The sequence below is a fragment of the Arachis hypogaea genome, chromosome 12 (genome assembly GCF_003086295.3).
Source record: "Arachis hypogaea cultivar Tifrunner chromosome 12, arahy.Tifrunner.gnm2.J5K5, whole genome shotgun sequence".
NCBI classification, from domain to species: Eukaryota; Viridiplantae; Streptophyta; class Magnoliopsida; order Fabales; family Fabaceae; genus Arachis; species Arachis hypogaea.
Window position 1 is genome coordinate 40,721,481 of NC_092047.1, and position 21,894 is coordinate 40,743,374.

General features: G+C 41.5%; 1 protein-coding gene and 1 non-coding gene across 2 annotated transcripts; one reads left to right on the top strand and one right to left on the bottom strand.

The window, feature by feature from the left end:
• The first annotated feature begins 148 nt into the window (after window positions 1-148).
• Window positions 149-649, top strand: LOC112729995 (uncharacterized). Its single transcript, XM_025780119.1, has one exon. It carries the CDS (start codon window positions 149-151, stop codon window positions 647-649), a length of 501 nt encoding a protein of 166 aa, XP_025635904.1.
• Window positions 650-8,763: 8,114 nt separating this feature from the next.
• On the bottom strand, window positions 8,764-8,871 carry LOC112731338 (small nucleolar RNA R71). Its single transcript, XR_003167121.1, has one exon. It is a non-coding gene; the product is annotated as a small nucleolar RNA R71 (small nucleolar RNA).
• Window positions 8,872-21,894: the final 13,023 nt, after the last annotated feature.

Genomic DNA, 21,894 nt, shown 5'->3' on the forward strand with positions numbered 1-21,894 from the left:
AGAATCGAAAAGTCAAGGGGAAAGCAGGGAGGTGCCAAGAAGATGGCGAGACCCCCTTATTTACACCCGACCACCGACAAGACAAACTACGGAGGGGAACCGAGAAGACAGCAGAGAAAGAACAAGGAGAACGTGACGTCCCATAATCATGGGGGCAACCCCTTTCCATCATTCTATCCTCGAGGTCCGGCTACCAAAGCACTTCGATAAGCCAACAGACATGAGGTACGATGGGACCCAAGACCCCCAAGAGCATCTAACAGCCTTCGAGGCCAGGATGAACTTGGAAGGGGTGGGCGATGAAGTGAGATGTCGCGCCTTCCCCTTCACCCTAGCGGGACCGGTAATACGTTGGTTCAATGCCCTCCCCCAAGGCTCCGTGACGACCTTTGCGAATATCACCCTCGCCTTCCTAGCTCAGTTTACCACACGTATTGCTAAAGCGAAGCACCCAATCAACTTACTCGGAATGACACAAAGAAGCGGCGAACCGACCAGGAAGTACCTGGATAGGTTCAGTGACGAGTGCTTGGAGATTGATGGCCTAACTGACTCGGTGTCCAGCTTGTGCTTGACGAACGGGTTGCTAAACGAGGATTTTAGAAAACGCCTTACCACCAAGCCCGTGTGGACAATGCAAGAAATCTAAAACGTGGCTAGGGAATATATCAATGATGAAGAGGTTAGCCAGGTCATGGCAGCCAACAAGTGGCAGCCCCCCTACAACCACGCTCGTCAGCCCGGTAACGGGGAAAGGCCTAGGGAGCACTCCAAGGACGGAGCTCCGGCGAAAACCTTCAAGCCGTTCCCCCGGGTAGGGAAGTTTACCAACTACACCCCCTGGCAGCCCCAATTGTTGAAGTCTATCAGCAGATCACCGATAAAGGCATCCTGTTGAAGCCCCGACAGCTCAAGGATAGGACGGGAGGGAACAAAAACCTCTATTGCGACTACCACAAGGGCTATGGCCACAAGACCCAAGATTGTTTCGACCTGAAAGATGCTCTGGAGCAGGCGATTCGGGAAGGCAAGTTGTCAGAATTCTCTCACCTCATAAGAGAACCTCGGAGGCGGGATCGCGGTCGATCTGGCGACGACAAGAACTGCGCTGTGAGACAGAGGCAAGAACCCGAGGAGGACAATGAACGCGGCTTGACGATCGTGAATGTTGTGGTCGGGAGAGACGTGGCTCCTAGGTTAAAGTCGGCATGCAGGAAGGACACCAATGTCTTGGCAGTATCATCATCTAACCCCGCGCCTCCCCCCAGGAGATTTCAGCCAATAGCATTCGGTCCAGAAGACCAATGGTTTGACGACTTAACGGAAAACCCTTCAATGGTGATCACAGCAAGAGTGGGGACTGGTTTGGTCAGGCGAATCCTCGTGGACACCGGGGCCGATTCGAACATCCTATTTCGTAACGTTTTTTATGCTCTAGATCTCCGGGACTCTGACATAAGGACCCACCAGCACGATGTGGTTGGCTTGGGTGACAACTTTATTAAGCCTGATGGGATAGTCTCCCTACCGATCTCAATAGGAGGAGGCCGAGAGAAAAGGCCGGTAATGGCGGAGTTCATTATTTTAATGGACTCTACGGCCTACAACATCATCTTGGGTAGGAAAACCATCAATGAGTTTGGAGCAGTAATTTGTACTAAGCTACTGGTGATGAAGTTTGTTGCTGATAATGGTCAATTGGATCTATCAGGGGAGATTTGGAACGGCGGTCGCTTGCGACAAAGCCAGTCTCTCCCTAAGGAAGAAGTCCAAAGAAGCATCCGGAGTCTTCTTGACAGACCTAGATGCACGAGTCGACGACAAACCCAGGCCAGAACCCGAAGGAGACCTTGAGAAATTCAGGTTCGGTGACTCGAAAGAAAAGTTCACCTTCGTGAATAGGAACCTCCCTCATGACTTAAAAGAACCATTGGTGGAGATGATCCGAGCAAATGGCGACCTGTTCGCCTGGACACCAGCCGACATGCCGGGAATTGACCCCCATATCATGTCGCACCACCTAGCTGTGAAGGCGGAGGCTAAGCCAGTGGCGCAAAGGAGGAGGAAAATGTCCCAGGAAAGAGCTGGCAAGGTGGCCAGGCAAACGGCCGGCCTGCTAGAGGCGGGATTTATCCGGGAACTGGACTACTCGACTTGGCTATCGAATGTAGTCCTAGTTAGGAAGCCCAGCGGGAAATGGAGGATGTGCGTGGACTATTCTGACCTCAACCAGGCGTGCCCCAAGGATTCTTTCCCCCTCCCTAATATTGATGCTCTTGTTGATGCGGCTGCGGGATACCGGTATCTGAGTTTCATGGACGCATACTCTGGTTACATCCAGATACCAATGCACCGGCTAGATGAAGAGAAGATGGTGTTCATAATGCCAGGAGGAACGTACTACTATAAGGTGATGCCATTTGGACTGAAGAATGCAAGAGCTACGTACCAAAGGCTAATGAACAAGATATTCAACGATCTTATCGGCAAGTCGGTGGAAGTGTACGCAGACGACATTCTGGTAAAGACCACCAAGGCTAAGGACCTCATCGGTGATCTAGAGAACGTGTTCGCATCTCTTCAGCGGCTGATGAGCGGATATTTTATACGCTTTTTGAGGGTAATTTCATGTAGTTTTTAGTATGTTTTAGTTAGTTTTTATTATATTTTTATTGGTTTCTAGGCAAAATTCATATTTCTGGACTTTACTATGAGTTTGTGTGTTTTTCTATGATTTCAGGTATTTTCTGGCTGAAATTGAGGGAGCTGAGCAAAAATCTGATTCAGGCTGAAAAAGGACTGCAGATGCTGTTGGATTCTGACCTCCCTGCACTCGAAATGAATTTTCTGGAGCTACAGGAGTCCAAATGGTGCGCTCTTAATTGCGTTGGAATGTAGACATCCAGGAATTTCCAACAATATATAATAGTTTATACTTTTCTCAAGGATAAACGACGTAAACGCCAGTTCCATGTTGCATTCTGGCGTTAAACGCCAGAAACAGGTTACAAGTTGGAGTTAAATGCCAGAAACAGGTTACAACCTGGCGTTTAACTCTGGAAACAGCCTAGGCACGTGTAAATCTCAAGTCTTAGCCCCAACACACACCAAGTGGGCCCCAGAAGTGGATTTCTGCACTATCTATCTTAGTTTACTCATTTTCTGTAAACCTAGGTTACTAGTTTAGTATTTAAACAACTTTTAGAGATTTATTCTAGACCTCATGACATTTTAGATCGGAACTTTGTACTCTTCGACGGCATGAGTCTCTAAACTCCATTGTTGGGAGGTGAGGAGCTCTGCTGTGTCTCGATGAATTAATGCAATTATTTCTGTTTTCTATTCAAACACGCTTGTTTCTATCTAAGATGTTCATTCGTACTTCAATATGATGGATGTGATGATCCGTGACACTCATCACCATTCTCAACCTATGAACGCGTGCCTGACAACCACCTCTGTTCTACCCTTGATTGAATGAGTATCTCTTGGATTCCTTAATCAGAATCTTCGTGGTATAAGCTAGAATCCATTGGCAGCATTCTTGAGAATCTGAAAAGTCTAAACCTTGTCTGTGGTATTCCGAGTAGGATTCAGGGATTGAATGACTGTGACGAGCTTCAAACTCACAAGGGTTAGGCGTAGTGACAGACGCAAAAGGATCAATGGATCCTATTCCAGCATGAGTGAGAACTGACAGATGATTAGCCATGCGGTGACAGCGCACCTGGACCATTTTCACTGAGAGGACAGATGGTAGCCATTGACAACGGTGATCCACCAACACACAGCTTGCCATAGGAGGAACCTTGCGTGCATAAAGAAGAAGACAGGGGGAAAGCAGACATTCATAAGACAAAGCATCTCCAAAACTCCAACATATTCTCCATTACTGCATAACAAGTATTTACTTCATGCTCTTTTATTTTTCGCAATTCAGACTGATAATCATAATTAATCTCCTGACTAAGATTTACAAGATAACCATAGATTGCTTCAAGCCAACAATCTCCGTGGGATCGACCCTTACTCACGTAAGGTATTACTTGGACGACCCAGTGCACTTGCTGGTTAGTGGTACGGAGTTGTGAAAAGTGTGAATCATAATTTCGTGCACCAGCGGCACGACATGAGGCTTAACCCGCTCAAGTGTGCCTTCGCCATGGAAGTCGGAAATTTCTTAGGGTTTATGATAACCCAAAGAGGAGTGGAGGCCAACCCGGAGAAATGCAAAGCAATCTTACAAATGAAGAGCCCGAGATGCGTAAAAGACATCCAGAGATTGGCGGGAAGGCTCACCGCACTATCCCGCTTCCTCGGTGCATCCGCCAAAGCTCTGCCATTTTTCAACTTGATAAAAAAGTGGATAGTGTTTGAATAGACCCCGGCGTGTGAAGAAGCCTTGAAGCATTTCAAGGACATAATCTCGGCACCGCCTGTCTTCGAGAAACCTAAGAATGGAGAGGCGATGTACCTGTGCTTAGCAATAACTGATGAGGCTTTGGCAACAGTCCTGGAGCGAGAAGAAGAAAAGACTCAGCAACCAATCTATTTTGTAAGTAAGGCGTTACAAGGGGTGGAGCTGAGGTACAGTAAGCTAGAAAAGCTAGCATACGCACTCCTGACCTCCTCCCGTAGGCTGCGACAGTACTTCCAAGGACACCAGATAATCGTCAGGACGGACCAGGCAATCCGCCAAGTATTCTAGAAACCTAATGAGCGGATAATTTGTACGCTTTTTGGCATTGTTTTTAGTATGTTTTTAGTAGGATCTAGTTACTTTTAGGGATGTTTTCATTAGTTTTTATGTTAAATTCACATTTCTGGACTTTACTATGAGTTTGTGTGTTTTTCTGTGATTTCAGGTATTTTCTGGCTGAAATTGAGGGACTTGAGCAAAAATCAGATTCAGAGGTTGAAGAAGGACTGCTGATGCTGTTGGATTCTGACCTCCCTGCACTCAAAGTGGATTTTCTGGAGCTACAAAACTCAAAATGGCGCGCTTCCAATTGCGTTGGAAAGTAGACATCCAGGGCTTTCCAGCAATCAATAATAGTCCATACTTTGGCCGAGTTTAGAAGATGTAAAAGGGAGTTGAACGCCAGTTCTACGCTGCTGTCTGGAGTTAAACGCCAGAAACAAGTCACAAACCAGAGTTGAACGCCAGAAATACGTCACAACCTGGCGTTCAACTCCAGAAAGAGCCTCTGCACGTGTAACACTCAAGCTCAGCCCAAGCACACACCAAGTGGGCCCCGGAAGTGGATTTATGCATCAATTACTTACTTCTGTAAACCCTAGTAGCTAGTTTATTATAAATAGGACTTTGTACTATTGTATTAGACATCTTTGGATTATCTTTGGATCATTTTTAGATCTCTAGACCTCCATGGGAGGCTGGCCATTCGGCCATGCTGACCCTCTAATCACTTATGTATTTTCAACGGTAGAGTTTCTACACTCCATAGATTAAGGTGTGGAGCTCTGCTGTTCCTCAAAGATTAATGCAAAGTACTACTGTTTTCTATTCAATTCATCTTATTTCGCTTCTAAGATATTCATTCGTACTTCAACCTGAATGTGATGAACGTGACAATCATCATCATTCCCTATGAACGTGTGCCTGACAACCACTTCCGTTCTACCTTAGATTGAATGAGTGTCTCTTAGATCTCTTAATCGGAATCTTCGTGGTGTAAGCTAGAATGATGGCGGCATTCAAGAGAATCCGAAAAGTCTAAACCTTGTCTGTGGTATTCCGAGTAGGATTCAATGATTGAATGACTGTGACGAGCTTCAAACTCGCGAGTGCTGGGCGTAGTGACAGACGCAAAAGGAGGGTGAATCCTATTCCAGCATGATCGGGAACCTCAGATGATTAGCCGTGCCGTGACAGGGCATCTTGGACCATTTTCACAAGAGGAGGGGATGTAGCCACTGACAACGGTGATGCCCTTGCATAAAGCCAGCCATAGAAAGGAGTAAGACTGATTGGATGAAGACAGCAGGAAAGCGGAGGTTCAGAGGAACGATTGCATCTCCATACGCTTATCTGAAATTCTCACCAATGATTTACATAAGTATTTCTATCCCTCTTCTATTACTACATTTTGAAAACTACATAACTATTTTATATCCGCCTGACTGAGATTTACAAGGTGACCATAGCTTGCTTCATACCAACAATCTCCGTGGGATTCGACCCTTACTCACGTAAGGTATTACTTGGACGACCCAGTGCACTTGTTGGTTAGTTATGCGAAGTTGTGAAGATATGTTTAGACCATGGTTCTGTGCATCCGTTTTTGGTGCCATTTCCAGGGAATCAATTTCGAACAATAATTCACAACCTGAGTAACAATTTCGCATACCAAGTTTTTGGCGCCATTGCCGGAGATTGTTCGAGTTTGGACAACTGACGGTTCATCTTGTTGCTCAGATTAGGTAATTTTCTTTTTGTTTTCTTTTCAAAAAAAAATTTTTCAAAAATTTTTCCTTTGTTTTCGAAAAAAAAAATTTTTAAAAAAAAAATTTCAAAAAAAATGTTTTCAAAAATATATTTTTCTTCAGAATTTTTAAGAATGAATTCTAGTGTTTCATGAAACATGTTGAATCCTATCTGGCTGTAAAGCCATACCCAAACTGCTTTGGGATTGGTCTTCAATTAATCACCTCAATGGATGTAATTTACATGCTAAATCTTGGCTGGCTATTAAGCCATGCCTAACCCTCAGATTGGAGCTTTAGACTAAGAATTGAAGATTCCTGGAATTCATATTAAAAATTTTGGAATCCTTATTTTTTCTTTTTCAAATAATTTTCAAAAAAAAATCATAAAATCATAAAAATCAAAAATATTTTTGTGTCTCTTGTTTGAATCTTGAGTCATGTTATAAGTTTGGTGTCAATTGCATGTTCATCTTGCATTTTTCGAAAAAAATTCATGCATTCATAGTGTTCTTCATGATCTTCAAGTTGTTCTTGGTAAGTCTTCTTGTTTGATCTTTGCATTTGCATGTTTTGTGTCTTTTCTTGTTTTTCATATGCATTCTTGAAATCTTAGTGTCTAAGCATTAAAGAATTCTAAGTTTGGTGTCTTGCATGTTTTCTTTGCATTAAAAATTTTTCAAAAATGTGTTCTTGATGTTCATCATGATCTTCATAGTGTTCTTGGTGTTCATCTTGACATTCATAGCATTCTTGCATGCATTCATTGTTTTGATCCATAACTTTCATGCATTGCATCATTTTTCTTATTTTTCTCTCTCATCATAAAAATTCAAAAATAAAAAAAATATCTTTCCCTTCTTCTCTCTTAAAATTTCAAAAATTAGATTTGACTTTTCAAAAATTTTTAAAATCTAGTTGTTTTTATGAGTCAAATCAAATTTTCAATTAAAAAAAAATCTTATCTTTTTCAAAATCTTTTTCAAAAATCAAATCTTTTTTTCAATTGTTTTTAGTTATTTTCGAAAATTTTAAAAAAAATTTTTAAAAATCTTTTTCTTAATTTTACATCATATTTTCGAAAATAACATCATCAATTAATGTTTTGATTCAAAAATTTCAAGTTTGTTACTTGCTTGTTAAGAAAGATTCAAACTTTGAGTTCTAGAATCATATCTTGTGATTTCTTGTGAATCAAGTCATTAATTGTGATTTTAAAAATCAAATCTTTTTTAAAAACTAATTTCAATCATATGTTTTCAAAAATATCTTCTTATCTTATCTTTTTCAAAAACTTGATTTCAAAATATCTTCTCTAACTTCCTAACTCCTTATCTTTTCAAAATTTGTTTCAACTAACTAACTAACTTTTTGTTTGTTTCTTATCTTTTTCAAAACTACCTAACTAACTCTCTCTCTCTAATTTTCGAAAATATCTCCCCCCTTTTTCAAAATTTCTTTTTAATTAACTAATTATTTTAATTTTTGATTTTTATTTTCGAAAATTACTAACACTTTTCAAAAATTATTTTCGAAAATCACTAACTCTTTTTCAAAAATTATTTTCGAAAATCCTCTTTCTCCCTCATCTCCTTCTAATTATTTATTTATCTACTAACACTTCTCTTCATCTCACATCTCTGCTCCTATCATCACCTTTGTGTTTGGATTCTCCATTCTTCTTCACCCCTATTCCTTTTCTTCTTCTACTAATAATAAGGAACCTCTTTACTGTGACATAGAGGATTCCTCTTCTTTTCTTGTTCTCTTCTCTTTCTTATGAGCAGGAACAAAGAAAAAGGCATTCTTGTTGAAGCTGATCCAGAACCTGAAAGGACTCTGAAGAGGAAACAAAGAGAAGCTAAATTACAACAATCCAGAGACAACCTTATTGAAAATTTCGAACAAGTAAAGGAGATGGCTATCGAACCCAACAACAATAATGCAAGGAGAATGCTTGGTGACTTTACTACACCTAATTCCAATTTACATGGAAGAAGCATCTCCATTCTTGCCATTGGAGCAAACAACTTTGAGCTGAAACCTCAGCTAGTTTCTCTGATGCAGCAGAACTGTAAGTTTCATGGACTTCCATATGAAGATCCTTTTCAGTTCTTAACTGAATTCTTGCAGATATGTGATACTGTTAAGACTAATGGAGTAGATCCTGAAGTCTACAGGCTCATGCTTTTCCCTTTTGCTGTAAGAGACAGAGCTAGAGTGTGGTTGGATTCTCAACCCAGAGATAGCCTGAACTCTTGGAATAAGCTGGTCACTGCTTTCTTAGCCAAGTTCTTTCCTCCTTAAAAGCTGAGCAAGCTTAGAGTGGATGTTCAAACCTTCAGACAGAAAGAAGGTGAATCCCTCTATGAAGCTTGGGAAAGATACAAGCAGCTGACCAAAAAGTGTCCTTCTAACATGCTTTCAGAATGGACCATCCTGGATATATTCTATGATGGTTTATCTGAGCTATCAAAGATGTCATTGGATACTTCTGTAGGTGGATCCATTCACCTAAAGAAAACTCCTGCAGAAGCTCAAGAACTCATTGACATGGTTGCTAATAACCAGTTCATGTACACTTCTGAGAGGAATCCTGTGAGTAATGGGACGCCTCAGAAGAAGGGAGTTCTTGAAGTTGATACTCTGAATGCCATATTAGCTCAGAACAAAATATTGACTCAGCAAGTCAATATGATTTCTCAGAGTCTGAACGGAATGCAAGCTGCATCCAACAGTACTCAAGAGGCTTCTTATGAAGAAGAAGTTTATGATCCTGAGAACCCTGCAATAGAAGAGGTAAATTACATGGGTGAACCATATGGAAACACCTATAATCCATCATGGAGAAATCATCCAAATCTCTCATGGAAGGATCAAAGGTCTCAACAAGGCTTTAATAATGGTGGAAGAAATAGGTTTAAGAATAATAAACCTTTTCCATCATCCACTCAGCAACAGATAGAGAACTCTGAACAAAATACCTCTAATTTAGCAAACTTAGTCTCTGATCTATCCAAGGCCACTGTAAGTTTCATGAATGAAACAAGGTCTTCCATTAGAAATTTGGAAGCACAAGTGGGCCAGCTGAGTAAAAGGATCACTGAAATCCCTCCTAGTACTCTCCCAAGCAATACAGAAGAGAATCCAAAAGGAGAGTGCAAGGCCATTGACATAAGCACCATGGCCGAACCTGTAAGGGAAGGAGAGGACGTGAATCCCAAGGAGGAAGACCTCTTGGGACGTCCAGTGATCAATAAGGAGCTTCCCTCTGAGGAACAAAAGGAATCTGAGACTCATCTAGAGACCATAGAGATTCCATTAATCCTCCTTATGCCATTCATGAGCTCTGATGAATATTCCTCTTCTGAAGAGAATGAGGATGTTACTGAAGAGCAAGCTGCCAAGTTCCTTGGTGCAATCATGAAGCTAAATGCCAAATTATTTGGTATTGAGACTTGGGAAGATGAACCTCCCTTGTTCACCAATGAACTAAGTGATCTGGATCAACTGACATTGCCTCAGAAGAAACAGGATCCTGGAAAGTTCATAATACCTTGTACCATAGGCACCATGATCTTTAAGGCTCTGTGTGACCTTGATTCAGGAATAAACCTCATGTCCCTCTCTGTAATAGAGAAACTGGGAATCTATGGGGTGCAAGCTGCTAAAATCTCATTAGAGATGGTAGACAATTCAAGAAAACAGGCTTATGGACAAGTAGAGGACGTGTTAGTAAAGGTTGAAGGCCTTTACATCCCTACTGATTTCATAGTCTTGGATACTGGAAAGGAAGAGGATGAATCCATCATCCTAGGAAGACCTTTCCTAGCCACAGCAAGAGCTGTGATTGATGTGGACAGAGGAGAATTGATCCTTCAATTAAATATGGACAACCTTGTGTTTACAACTCAAGGATCTCTCTCTGCATCCATGGAGAGGAAGCAGAAAAAGCTTCTCTCAAAGCAGAGTCAACCAAAGCCCCCACAGTCAAACTCTAAGTTTGGTGTTGGAAGGTCACAACCAAACTCTAAGTTTGGTGTCAAACCCCCATATCCAAACTCTAAGTTTGGTGTTGGGAGGTCTCAACAAAGCTCTGCACATCTGTGAGGCTCCATGAGAGCCTACTGTCAAGCTATTGACATTAAAGAAGCGCTTGTTGGGAGGCAACCCAATGTTTATTTATCTAATTTTATTTTTGTTTTTCATGTTTTCCTAGGTTCATGATCATGTGGAGTCACAAAATAATCAAAAAAATTGAAAACGGAATAAAAAACAGCAGAAAAAAATCACACCCTGGAGGAAGGCCTTACTGGCGTTTAAACGCCAGTAAGAAGCATGTTTTGGGCGTTCAACGCCATAACAGAGCATGTTTCTGGCGCTGAACGCCAGAAATGGGCAGCATCTGGGCGTTTGAATGCCAGAAATGTACCCTGGAGAAGAGCTGGCACTGAACGCCCAGAACAAGCATGGTTCTGGCGTTCAACGCCAGAAATGGGCAATAAATGGGCGTTCAACGCCCAGAACAAGCACCAATCTGGCGCTGAACGCCTAGAGTTGTGTGCAAGGGCATTTTACATGCCTAATTTGGTGCAAGGTTGTAAATCCTTAAGCACCTCAGGATCTGTGGACCCCACAGGATCATCTCAGGATCTGTGAATCTCACAGGATCCCCACCCACCTCACCCTCTCTCTCTCCATTCATGGTCATCCCTTCTGTTTTCCATTCACCATTCACATCCATACACACATCCCTCCATCTCCTCCATATCTTTTTCTTCTTCATCTATTCTTTCTTCTCTTGCTCGAGGGCGAGCAATATTTTAAGTTTAGTGTGGTAAAAGCATAAGCTTTTTGTTTTTCCATTACCATTAATGGCACCTGAGGCCAGAGAAACCTCAAGAAAGAGGAAAGGAAAGACAATTGCTTCCACCTCTGAGCCATGGGAGATGGAAAGATTCATCTCACAAGCCCATCACTAAGAAAAAGATGGAGCAAGCAAGAGAGCCCATTCATGGAGCTCAAGAGGCGCAGGAAGCTCATCACCATGAGATCCCGGAGATGCCTCAAATGCATTTTCCTCCACAAAACTATTGGGAGCAAATCAACACCTCCCTAGGAGAATTAAGCTCCAACATGGGACAATTAAGGGTGGAACATCAAGAGCACTCCATCATCCTTCATGAAATTAGAGAAGATCAAAAAGCAATGAGGGAGGAGCAACAAAGACAAGGAAGAGACATAGAAGAGCTCAAGGACATCATTGGTTCCTCAAGAAGGAAACGCCACCATCACTAAGGTGGATTCATTCCTTGTTCCTATTTCTTCTGTTTTTCGTTTTCTATGTTATGTGCTTGTCTATGTTTGTGTCTTATTGCGTGATCATTAGTAGTTAGTAACTATGTCTTAAAGTTATGAATGTCCTATGAATCCATCACCTCTCTTAAATAAAAACTGTTTTAATTCAAAAGAACAAGAAGTACATGAGTTTCGAATTTATCCTTGAACTTAGTTTAATTATATTGATGTGGTGACAATGCTTCTTGTTTTCTGAATGAATGCTTGAACAGTGCATATGTCTTTTGAAGTTGTTGTTTAAGAATGTTAAATATGTTGGCTCTTGAAAGAATGATGATTAGGAGACATGTTATTTGATAATCTGAAAAATCATAAAAATGATTCTTGAAGCAAGAAAAAGCAGCAAAGAACAAAGCTTGCAGAAAAAAAAATAGAAAGAAAAAGAGAAAAAGCAAGCAGAAAAAGCCAAAAGCTCTTAAAACCAAGAGGCAAGAGAAAAAAGCCAATAACCCTTAAAACCAAAAGGCAAGGGCAAATAAAAAGGATCCCAAGGCTTTGAGCATCAGTGGATAGGAGGGCCTAAAGGAATAAAATCCTGGCCTAAGCGGCTAAACCAAGCTGTCCCTAACCATGTGCTTGTGGCATGTAGGTGTCAAGTGAAAACTTGAGACTGAGTGGTTAAAGTCAAGGTCCAAAGCAAAAAAAAGAGTGTTCTTAAGAACCCTGGACACCTCTAATTGGGGACTTTAGCAAAGCTGAGTCACAATCTGAAAAGGTTCACCCAATTATGTGTCTGTGGCATTTATGTATCCAGTGGTAATACTGGAAAACAAAGTGCTTAGGGCCACGGCCAAGACTCATAAAATAGCTGTGTTCAAGAATCATCATACTGAACTAGGAGAATCAATAACACTATCTGAACTCTGAGTTCCTATAGATGCCAATCATTCTGAACTTCAATGGATAAAGTGAGATGCCAAAACTATTCAAGAGGCAAAAAGCTATAAGTCCCGCTCATTTAATTGGAGCTATGTTTCATTGATAGTTTGGAATTTATAGTATATTCTCTTCTTTTTATCCTATTTGATTTTCAGTTGCTTGGGGACAAGTAACAATTTAAGTTTGGTGTTGTGATGAGCGGATAATTTGTACGCTTTTTGGCATTGTTTTTAGTATGTTTTTAGTAGGATCTAGTTACTTTTAGGGATGTTTTCATTAGTTTTTATGTTAAATTCACATTTCTGGACTTTACTATGAGTTTGTGTGTTTTTCTGTGATTTCAGGTATTTTCTGGCTGAAATTGAGGGACTTGAGCAAAAATCAGATTCAGAGGTTGAAGAAGGACTGCTGATGCTGTTGGATTCTGACCTCCCTGCACTCAAAGTGGATTTTCTGAAGCTACAAAACTCAAAATGGCGCTCTTCCAATTGCGTTGGAAAGTAGACATCCAGGGCTTTCCAGAAATCAATAATAGTCCATACTTTGGCCGAGTTTAGATGATGTAAAAGGGCGTTGAATGCCAGTTCTACGCTGCTGTCTGGAGTTAAACGCCAGAAACAAGTCACAAACCAGAGTTGAACGCCAGAAATACATCACAACCTGGCGTTCAACTCCAGAAAGAGCCTCTGCACGTGTAACACTCAAGCTCAGCCCAAGCACACACCAAGTGGGCCCCGGAAGTGGATTTATGCATCAATTACTTACTTCTATAAACCCTAGTAGCTAGTTTATTATAAATAGGACTTTGTACTATTGTATTAGACATCTTTGGATTATCTTTGGATCATTTTTAGATCTCTAGACCTCCATGGGAGGCTGGCCATTCGGCCATGCTGACCCTCTAATCACTTATGTATTTTCAACGGTAGAGTTTCTACACTCCATAGATTAAGGTGTGGAGCTCTGTTGTTCCTCAAAGATTAATGCAAAGTACTACTGTTTTCTATTCAATTCATCTTATTTCACTTCTAAGATATTCATTTGTACTTCAACCTGAATGTGATAAACGTGACAATCATCATCATTCCCTATGAACGTGTGCCTGACAACCACTTCCGTTCTACCTTAGATTGAATGAGTGTCTCTTAGATCTCTTAATCGGAATCTTCGTGGTGTAAGCTAGAATGATGGCGGCATTCAAGAGAATCCGGAAAGTCTAAACCTTGTCTGTGGTATTCCGAGTAGGATTCAATGATTGAATGACTATGACGAGCTTCAAACTCGCGAGTGCTGGGCGTAGTGACAGACGCAAAAGGAGGGTGAATCCTATTCCAGCATGATCGGGAACCTCAGATGATTAGCCGTGCCGTGACAGGGCATCTTGGACCATTTTCACAAGAGGAGGGGATGTAGCCACTGACAACGGTGATGCCCTTGCATAAAGCCAGCCATAGAAAGGAGTAAGACTGATTGGATGAAGACAGCAGGAAAGCGGAGGTTCAGAGGAACGATTGCATCTCCATACGCTTATCTGAAATTCTCACCAATGATTTACATAAGTATTTCTATCCCTCTTCTATTACTACATTTTGAAAACTACATAACTATTTTATATCCGCCTGACTGAGATTTACAAGGTGACCATACCTTGCTTCATACCAACAATCTCCGTGGGATTCGACCCTTACTCACGTAAGGTATTACTTGGACGACCCAGTGCACTTGCTGGTTAGTTATGCGAAGTTGTGAAGATATGTTTAGACCATGGTTCTGTGCATCCATTTTTGGTGCCATTGCCAGGGAATCAATTTCGAACAATAATTCACAATCTGAGTAACAATTTCACATACCAAAACCCGATCTGGCGGGCAGGATGATGACCTGGGCAATTGAACTGTCTCAGTATGACTTGCAGTAAGAACCCAGACATGCGATCAAGGCCCAAGCTACGGCTGACTTCTTGGTAGAAGTAACGGGAAGCCCTCCCGAGACGCTGAGCACACGGTGGAAGCTCCATGTGGACGGAGCCTCTAACCAAACATTCGGAGGAGCGGGGATCATCCTGGAAAGTCCAACCGAAGTTGTATATGAGCAATCGGTCAAGTTTAAATTCCCGGTGTCCAACAATTAAGCGAAATACGAGGCCCTTCTTGGAGGCCTAGTCCTGGCAAGAGAGGTCAGGGCCACCAGAGTAGAAGTATGTAGCAACTCTCGGGTCGTGACTTCACAGATTAATGGAACGTACCAAGGCAAACATTCACTATTGGAGAAATACTTGGAGAGGGTCAAAAAGCTGAGTGAGGCGTTCGACGAGGTCACGGTGCAGCACGTTCTGAGAGAGAGGAACACTCGGGCGGACCTCCTATCAAAACTGGCGAGCACAAAGCCAGGAACAAGCAACCGGTCTCTGATTCAAGGTTTAGTAAAAGAACCAACGGTGACCCTGCATATAACACGGGGAACCGGCCCTCCTTCCTTGGTGGACCCAATCATTGATTTATTGGAAAAAGGTAAGCTCCCGAATGACGATAAGACGGCAAAGGCACTAAGAAGAGAAGTGGCCAAGTATACGATAATACAAGGCCAACTGTTTAAGAAAGGGCTCAGCCAACCCCTATTGAAGTGCCTGCGCCCCGACCAAACTGACTACGTGTTAAGGGAGGTCCATGAGGGATGTTGCGGCCACCACATCGGGGGAAAGGCCTTAGCCCGGAAGCTTGTCAGGGCCGGTTATTACTGGCCCTCAATGATGACGGATTCTAAAGAGTTCGTGAAGAGGTGTAGAAGATGCCAAGAGAACGCCAACTTCCACAAAGCGCCAGCAGGCGAACTAAGCCTACTGATGGCCTCTCGACCATTCTCACAATGAGGAGTCGATCTGTTAGGGCCTTTCCCGGTCGGACCGGGACATGTAAAGTACCTAATTGTCGCCATCGACTATTATACCAAGTGGATAGAGGCCGAGCCACTCGCCAGCATATCCTCGGCTAATTATCAAAAGTTCATGTGGAGACAAGTAATAGCCATATTTGGGGTCCCGGAGGTCGTCATCTCGGACAATGGGACACAATTTGCCGATAAGAAATTCGGAGAGTTTCTTGCCGGCCTGGGCATAAGGCAGAAATTCTCGTCTGTTGAGCACCCCCAAACCAACGGCCAAGTCGAAGCTGCAAACAAGGTCATCCTACAAGGCCTCAAGAAGCGACTTGACCAAAAGAAGGGATCATGGGCAGACGAATTAGCCTCGATCCTCTGGTCCTATCGCATAACTCAGCAGTCATCTACCGGGAAGACGCCCTTCCGGCTCACCTATGGGGTGGATGCGATAATACCCGTGGAGATCGGGGAACCGAGCCCACGACTACTTTTGGAAGGAGTAGAAGAGGCCGTAGAAAAGGACTTGGTGGATGAGGCTAGAGAGATGGCCCACTTGTCGGAGACGGCATTGAAACAAGGGAAAGTTGGTGGCAAATTGGGAAGGCCCATACAGGATAAAGGAGGTGCCCGGCAACGGCGCCTACAAACTGGAACGATTGGACGGTAGAGAAGTGCCGAAAACCTAGAACGCGAGCAACCTAAGAAGGTTCTATTCCTAGTGCCGGTCTAACTGGTTTAGTAAGAACCGTATTACTTTATGTTTGGATTATTTGCCATTAATTGTTTAGTTGGAATTCGCCGTCTCCTTTTTTTGACGTTAATTGTTTCATACTTATTCAAATTAATCAAGTCACTTTGCCAAGTAGAAGTAACCGACGCCTTAACGACACGATATCCCGAGACTGATCACCCCGGGAACCACTGAAGTAGCATACGCCACAATAGACGGCCACTAAAACGGTAAAAGCCATGACCTGGCTTCGTTAATTACCAACGAAACGGTAAGAAACCATCAAACAAGTTAATTACCGACAAAGCGGCGAACAAACAGTTTGTTGCATACCGACAAAACGACGAACAAGTTCGCCAAAACTACTAAAGTGTTCAAAGATGTACAAATTACAACATCCAAACAAAATAAAGTGAGATTACTGACGTCGGGTTTTCTACCAGTAAAGAAATTCATAGAAACGGTTGCGTTGTAGATATAGTTTCTAAACTGGCAAAAATCCCTTCGTACAAACGTGTTGGGTGTCACAAGTAACAAACCCCTTTTTAAAAATTGTTAACCGAGTATTCAAACCTCGGGTCATCTTCTCAAGGAACTGCGAGGAAGTATGTTCTTATTATTGGCTATAAAGGTTGTAATCGGGGTTTAGAAGGTGAGAAGCAAGTAATTTAAATGACGAGTGAATTAAATGGCAAGTAAAAATAAATAATAACTGTAAAACAACTTTTGGCAAGATAAGGGAAAATAGAAGTTCAACTTAGTTATCCTTCTCAACAATAATGAGAGTTGTATCTTAATTCCACTTGGTCAACCTTTACCGGAGCAAAGGAAAGTCAAGGGACTAATTAAATTGACCTTTGAATCCTTATTATTTCCTAGGAAAAGGTTGGGATTATTTAAGTTCAACTCAATTAGCAAGATAACGATTATCAATTATGTTGAGTTTAATAACTGTTGAGTTACTGAATTCTTAACCAAAACCAAAAGGGGAAAAAGTAAATTGCTGAAATAATAAAAGTGTCCTTAGATGGGAAGCAATGGCAACTTAAATCAAAGAGAATAATCATAAACTGAAAATACCTCAAATTATCATTAATTCAATTAGAAATCTGTAACATGGAATAATTCATAAATTATAATAATCAATTCAAATGTTGGAATAAATAAATAAAAGTAAAACTAAAAGAACATTAAACCTAGATCCAGAGTTACTCTTAAAACAAGAAGAAATCCTAAATCCTAAAAGAGAGAGAGAAGATCTCCCTCTTAACTAAATCTAAATCATTGAAAGGTGGAAATATGCGAGCTCTCTTTGAATGGAAGCATTCCCACACTTTATAACCTCTGGTCTATGCTGTCTGTACTTGGATCTGGGCCAAAAAGGGCTTCAGAATTCGCTGGGGGCGTACTCTGTAATTTCTGGTGCGTGGCCTCTGTCACGCGTCCGCGTGGGTCACGCGGTCGCGTCATTTGGAGCTCTACCTTGCCACACGGTCACGTCAGTCATGCGGCCGCGTCGCTGCTGATTCGTGCTTGGCACGCGATCGCGTCATCCATGCGATCGCGTGGATACCAGTTTCTTTAAAGCTCCGTTTTGCTTCCTCCTTCCATTCTAGTATGTTTCCTTTTTCATCCTTTAAGTCATTCTGCCTTTAGAAAATCTGAAACTACTCAACACACTAATCACGGCATCGAATGGAAATAAAAGTAATTAAAATAATTAATTTTTAAAGCTTAGAAAACATGTTTTTCATTATATGACATAATAAGGAAGGGAAAGTAAAACTATGCAATTAATGTGAATAAGTAGGTGAAGAGTTGAATAAATCACTCTAATTAAGCATAAAAGAACTTATGAAATATGGGTTTATCAACCTCCCCACACTTAAACACTAGCATGTCCTCATGCTAAATCCAAGGTAAATAATTAAGGTTAAAGTGATGGAATGTTATGAAATGCAACCTATGCTAAATACATCTACCTAATGAGTCATGAAATTCTAATTCATCCACTCATATATAAAGCTTACATGTAGCTAAGTTAATTCACATTCTCAAGGAGTTGTGTGTATATATATGGCCAACCCTTAAATAATAAAGCACTTTAGCAAATGAGATGGGAAAGAAAACATTGTACAAACTTGCAAAACAATTAGTAAATTTTAAGCACAGATATATGTTGATGAGTTATTGAACCCTCACTGGATTTTGTGTTTACTCTCTAGTCACTCAGTGTTTATTGGGTTTATTCACTCTATTTTTTTCTTTTTATTCTTAATTTCTACAGCTTTGTTTTTCATCTAACATATCAACAATTATAGAATATAGTCATACCAAAAAGTCATGAGGTCTTAATTAAGGTTGTAATGGGGCCAAGGTAAAGGTAAGGATTTATGTATAGGGTTAAGTGAGCTAATAAGCGAATCCCTAATTAGACTAAGATCTCACCTAACATACACATCTAGTAAAATAAAATTTCTTTACCTAATTTCCCATAATTTCCCACTTATTGTTACATGCTCATGTTTCACTTTTTATTTTATTTTATTCCATGTGCATTGTTTTCATTGGGGAATTTCCTTTTTGTATTCCTTTTTATTTAGATGCTGAAAAATAACTTTTTTTTAATGCACATGATAACTAAATCACTTAGATTTTGTCATGAGCATGCTTCCCAAATTTTATTTTATTCCTTTTTACTTTTTCTACCCTTTTGTTTCTATTACCATGTTTCCAAAAGGTTTCCCACATTTAACTCTATTTATAATTTTCTATCTTAAGCTAACCAAGGATTTACTTGGGATTTTCTTTTGTTTTTCTGCTTAAGGCTAGTAATTTGGCTAAATAGAATAAAGGGGTTTTAAAAGGCTCAAGGGGGCTAACAAGGGTAGTGTAAAAGGTAGGTTGATTTGGGGTGAGTGAGCTAAAATCAAATGATGGCCTCAATCATTCTCTTGGTATGTATCTATTCTATATTCTATAATTGGACATATAGAATAAAGCAAAGGAAAGAACATCAGAATAAAAAGAAATGTAACACACAGAAATGAAATTATGGTTTGAATGCAACCATACATTTTAAGCTCAAGACTCACAGGCTGTGTGTTCTCTAACTCAAGCAGCATATATCATTTATATATTATATGCAAGTTTAGTTAAAAATTCCCATTATTCTCATAAAAAAATTATTTTAGGGTAGCTTTTAAAGTTTTAATGTTCCTCCTTGATGAAATGTTGTCAACTAACATGTAATGCTATATATACAAGGTGTGGGTTATTTTGATTCTGTTAAAGTTTCTAGTTTACTTCCTTTTTATATTTTTCTATTTAAACTATACTATCTTATGCTAAAAAGGGTAAACTATACTAATTAATCCACTAATAAATCAGAATTGCAAACTAAACTAAATAACTAAAATAAACTAAATGGCTAAAGTATGAACTAAAGATGCAAAATGCAGCACATAGAGTAAAATACACAAGTAGCAATGTATAAGTACTCAGAAAATAATAATAAAAGAAAAAGAAAAATACAGAAAAATATCCAAAATAAAAGAAAAAGTATGTAGTGGTTCACCAAAATGAACGCCAGAGATGGCGACCTCCCCACACTTAAAATGAAGCATCGTCCTCGATGCTCAATCAAGCCTGGTGTGAAGGAGTGTCATCAATGGTAGGGATGGTAGCTGGGGTCTCCGTGGCGGTGGTGGGCTGAGGGTCTGGCTGCTGTGGAGGTGGGACGGACTGGAGCGGGATCTCCGGATCTGCAGCCTCTATCTGGGGCATAACTTCCTGATGCGGGGCAGCCTGCTCTGTGGCTGCCTGCTGATGAGTCTCTGCCTGGGAATGAGGCTCCTCCTCGTGCTCATCCTCCTCTTCGTGCTCATCCTCGGATGGCTCTGAAGGGGTGTCGGGCTCGGAGGGGATGTCGGCGCCCTGTCTGATCATCAGCTTCAGATGGGAATAGCGTCGCCTACTGCGGTGCTCTAATCTCTCGTACCGGCGCCTGTTACGGCGCTCCATCTGATCAAGTTGGCGGAATAGATGATGCACGAGGCGATAGACTGGCTCAGAGGCGGGTGGAGGTGCAGTGGTGGCAGCAGGGGCAGCTGGGGCAGCTGTGGATGAAGAGGGTTCAGCAGACGGAGGGGCTGTCTCGTCAGTAGCAGTGACAGGTGGTGGTCTGTAGCCCAAAGCAAGGAAGTTCCTGCTGTGCGGGATGATCTTCCTGCAGTCCGCTGCTGGTGGTTTCTCATCGGCATCCTCCCAAGGCACATCAGCCTGACGGCCTAGCCGTGTAACCAGGTAAGGAAAGGGGAGGGTGCCTCGTACGTGGGCCCTGGCCATATAATGCCGGATAAAACGAGGTAAGTATATGTCCTTGCCCTCCAGCACACACCAAAGGAGGGTGATCATGGTAGCCGGGATCTCCGTCTCGTGAGTACTCGGCATCACAAAATTACTCAAGATCTGATGCCATAGCCGAGCCTCATCATTTAAGTACACTCTCTTGATCCCTCTAGGCATAGTGGTGTTCTGACCCATCTCCCAAGGAACTGCAGGGTCGAGAGCTATCCGTGCCTTTACGACATCCCAGTCAAACTGCATCTGGCCCATGTCCTCCTCAGCCTGTGCAAAACCATCTGGCTGATCGGACTTGGCTGGGAGCTGGAGAATGGTCTCTATGGCCTCCTCTGTGACCAGAATTTGCTTTCCCCTCAGGTTCACTGCATCAAGGGTAGTAAGGTAGTAGTTGCAATAGAATTTCCTGACCCAAGATGCATTGACCTCTGTCAGTGATCTCTCTAGAAAGAACCAGCCCCGTTGCTTGATTTGCTCAGTAGTGTACTACTGAAGGGCATCTGGAATCTTCAAGGTACGTTCCAGGTATAGATTTCTGGAGTTTGCAAAAGTCGGGTACTTCAGTTCACAGTACCGGTTTGCAAATTTTATAGGATCATTTGCAGGAAGCAGTTGGTTAGCTTTCTCCTGCGGTGTGAAGTTCTTCTCCCGCCATGATGAATCGTGCATTAGAGCAACGATGGACTGGGAGGAATCTACTCTCTTGCGCTTGCCAGTAGCCTTGCCTTTGCCTTTCCTTTGTGAGGCAGACATCCTGAAAAACAGAAAACCAGGAAATGGATAAAATAGGAAAGCAAATAGGCAATTTAAACAAAGGAGACTCAAAGCGGTAAGGGAGAAATAGAATAAGGAAAATGAGTAATTGAAATGTGATTGAATAAATGTTAAATGGAAAGAAAATAAGCAATATGCCATGGTTAGAAAGTTAGAAGAAAGTGAAAATAATCAGAAAAGAGACCAAAAGGGTTAGTATGGTTAGGATTTGAAAAAGAAATTAGTAAATTAAAATTAGTGAGTTAGTAAAGTGCGGGTTAAAGTAAGTGGCATAGAGAAAAAAAACCATATAACAAGGATTCATAGGTAAGAATAGAAGTACTCATAATTGAACAAGCAGTTTATGAACCAGAAAATCAAAAAGGATGAGAAGGTCTGCCATAGCATTCATGTAGTGGTTTGGGTAAAGCAGAGTAAAACAGATTTCAGAAATGCCAAACCAAAACATGAATGAAAATAAATTTAAA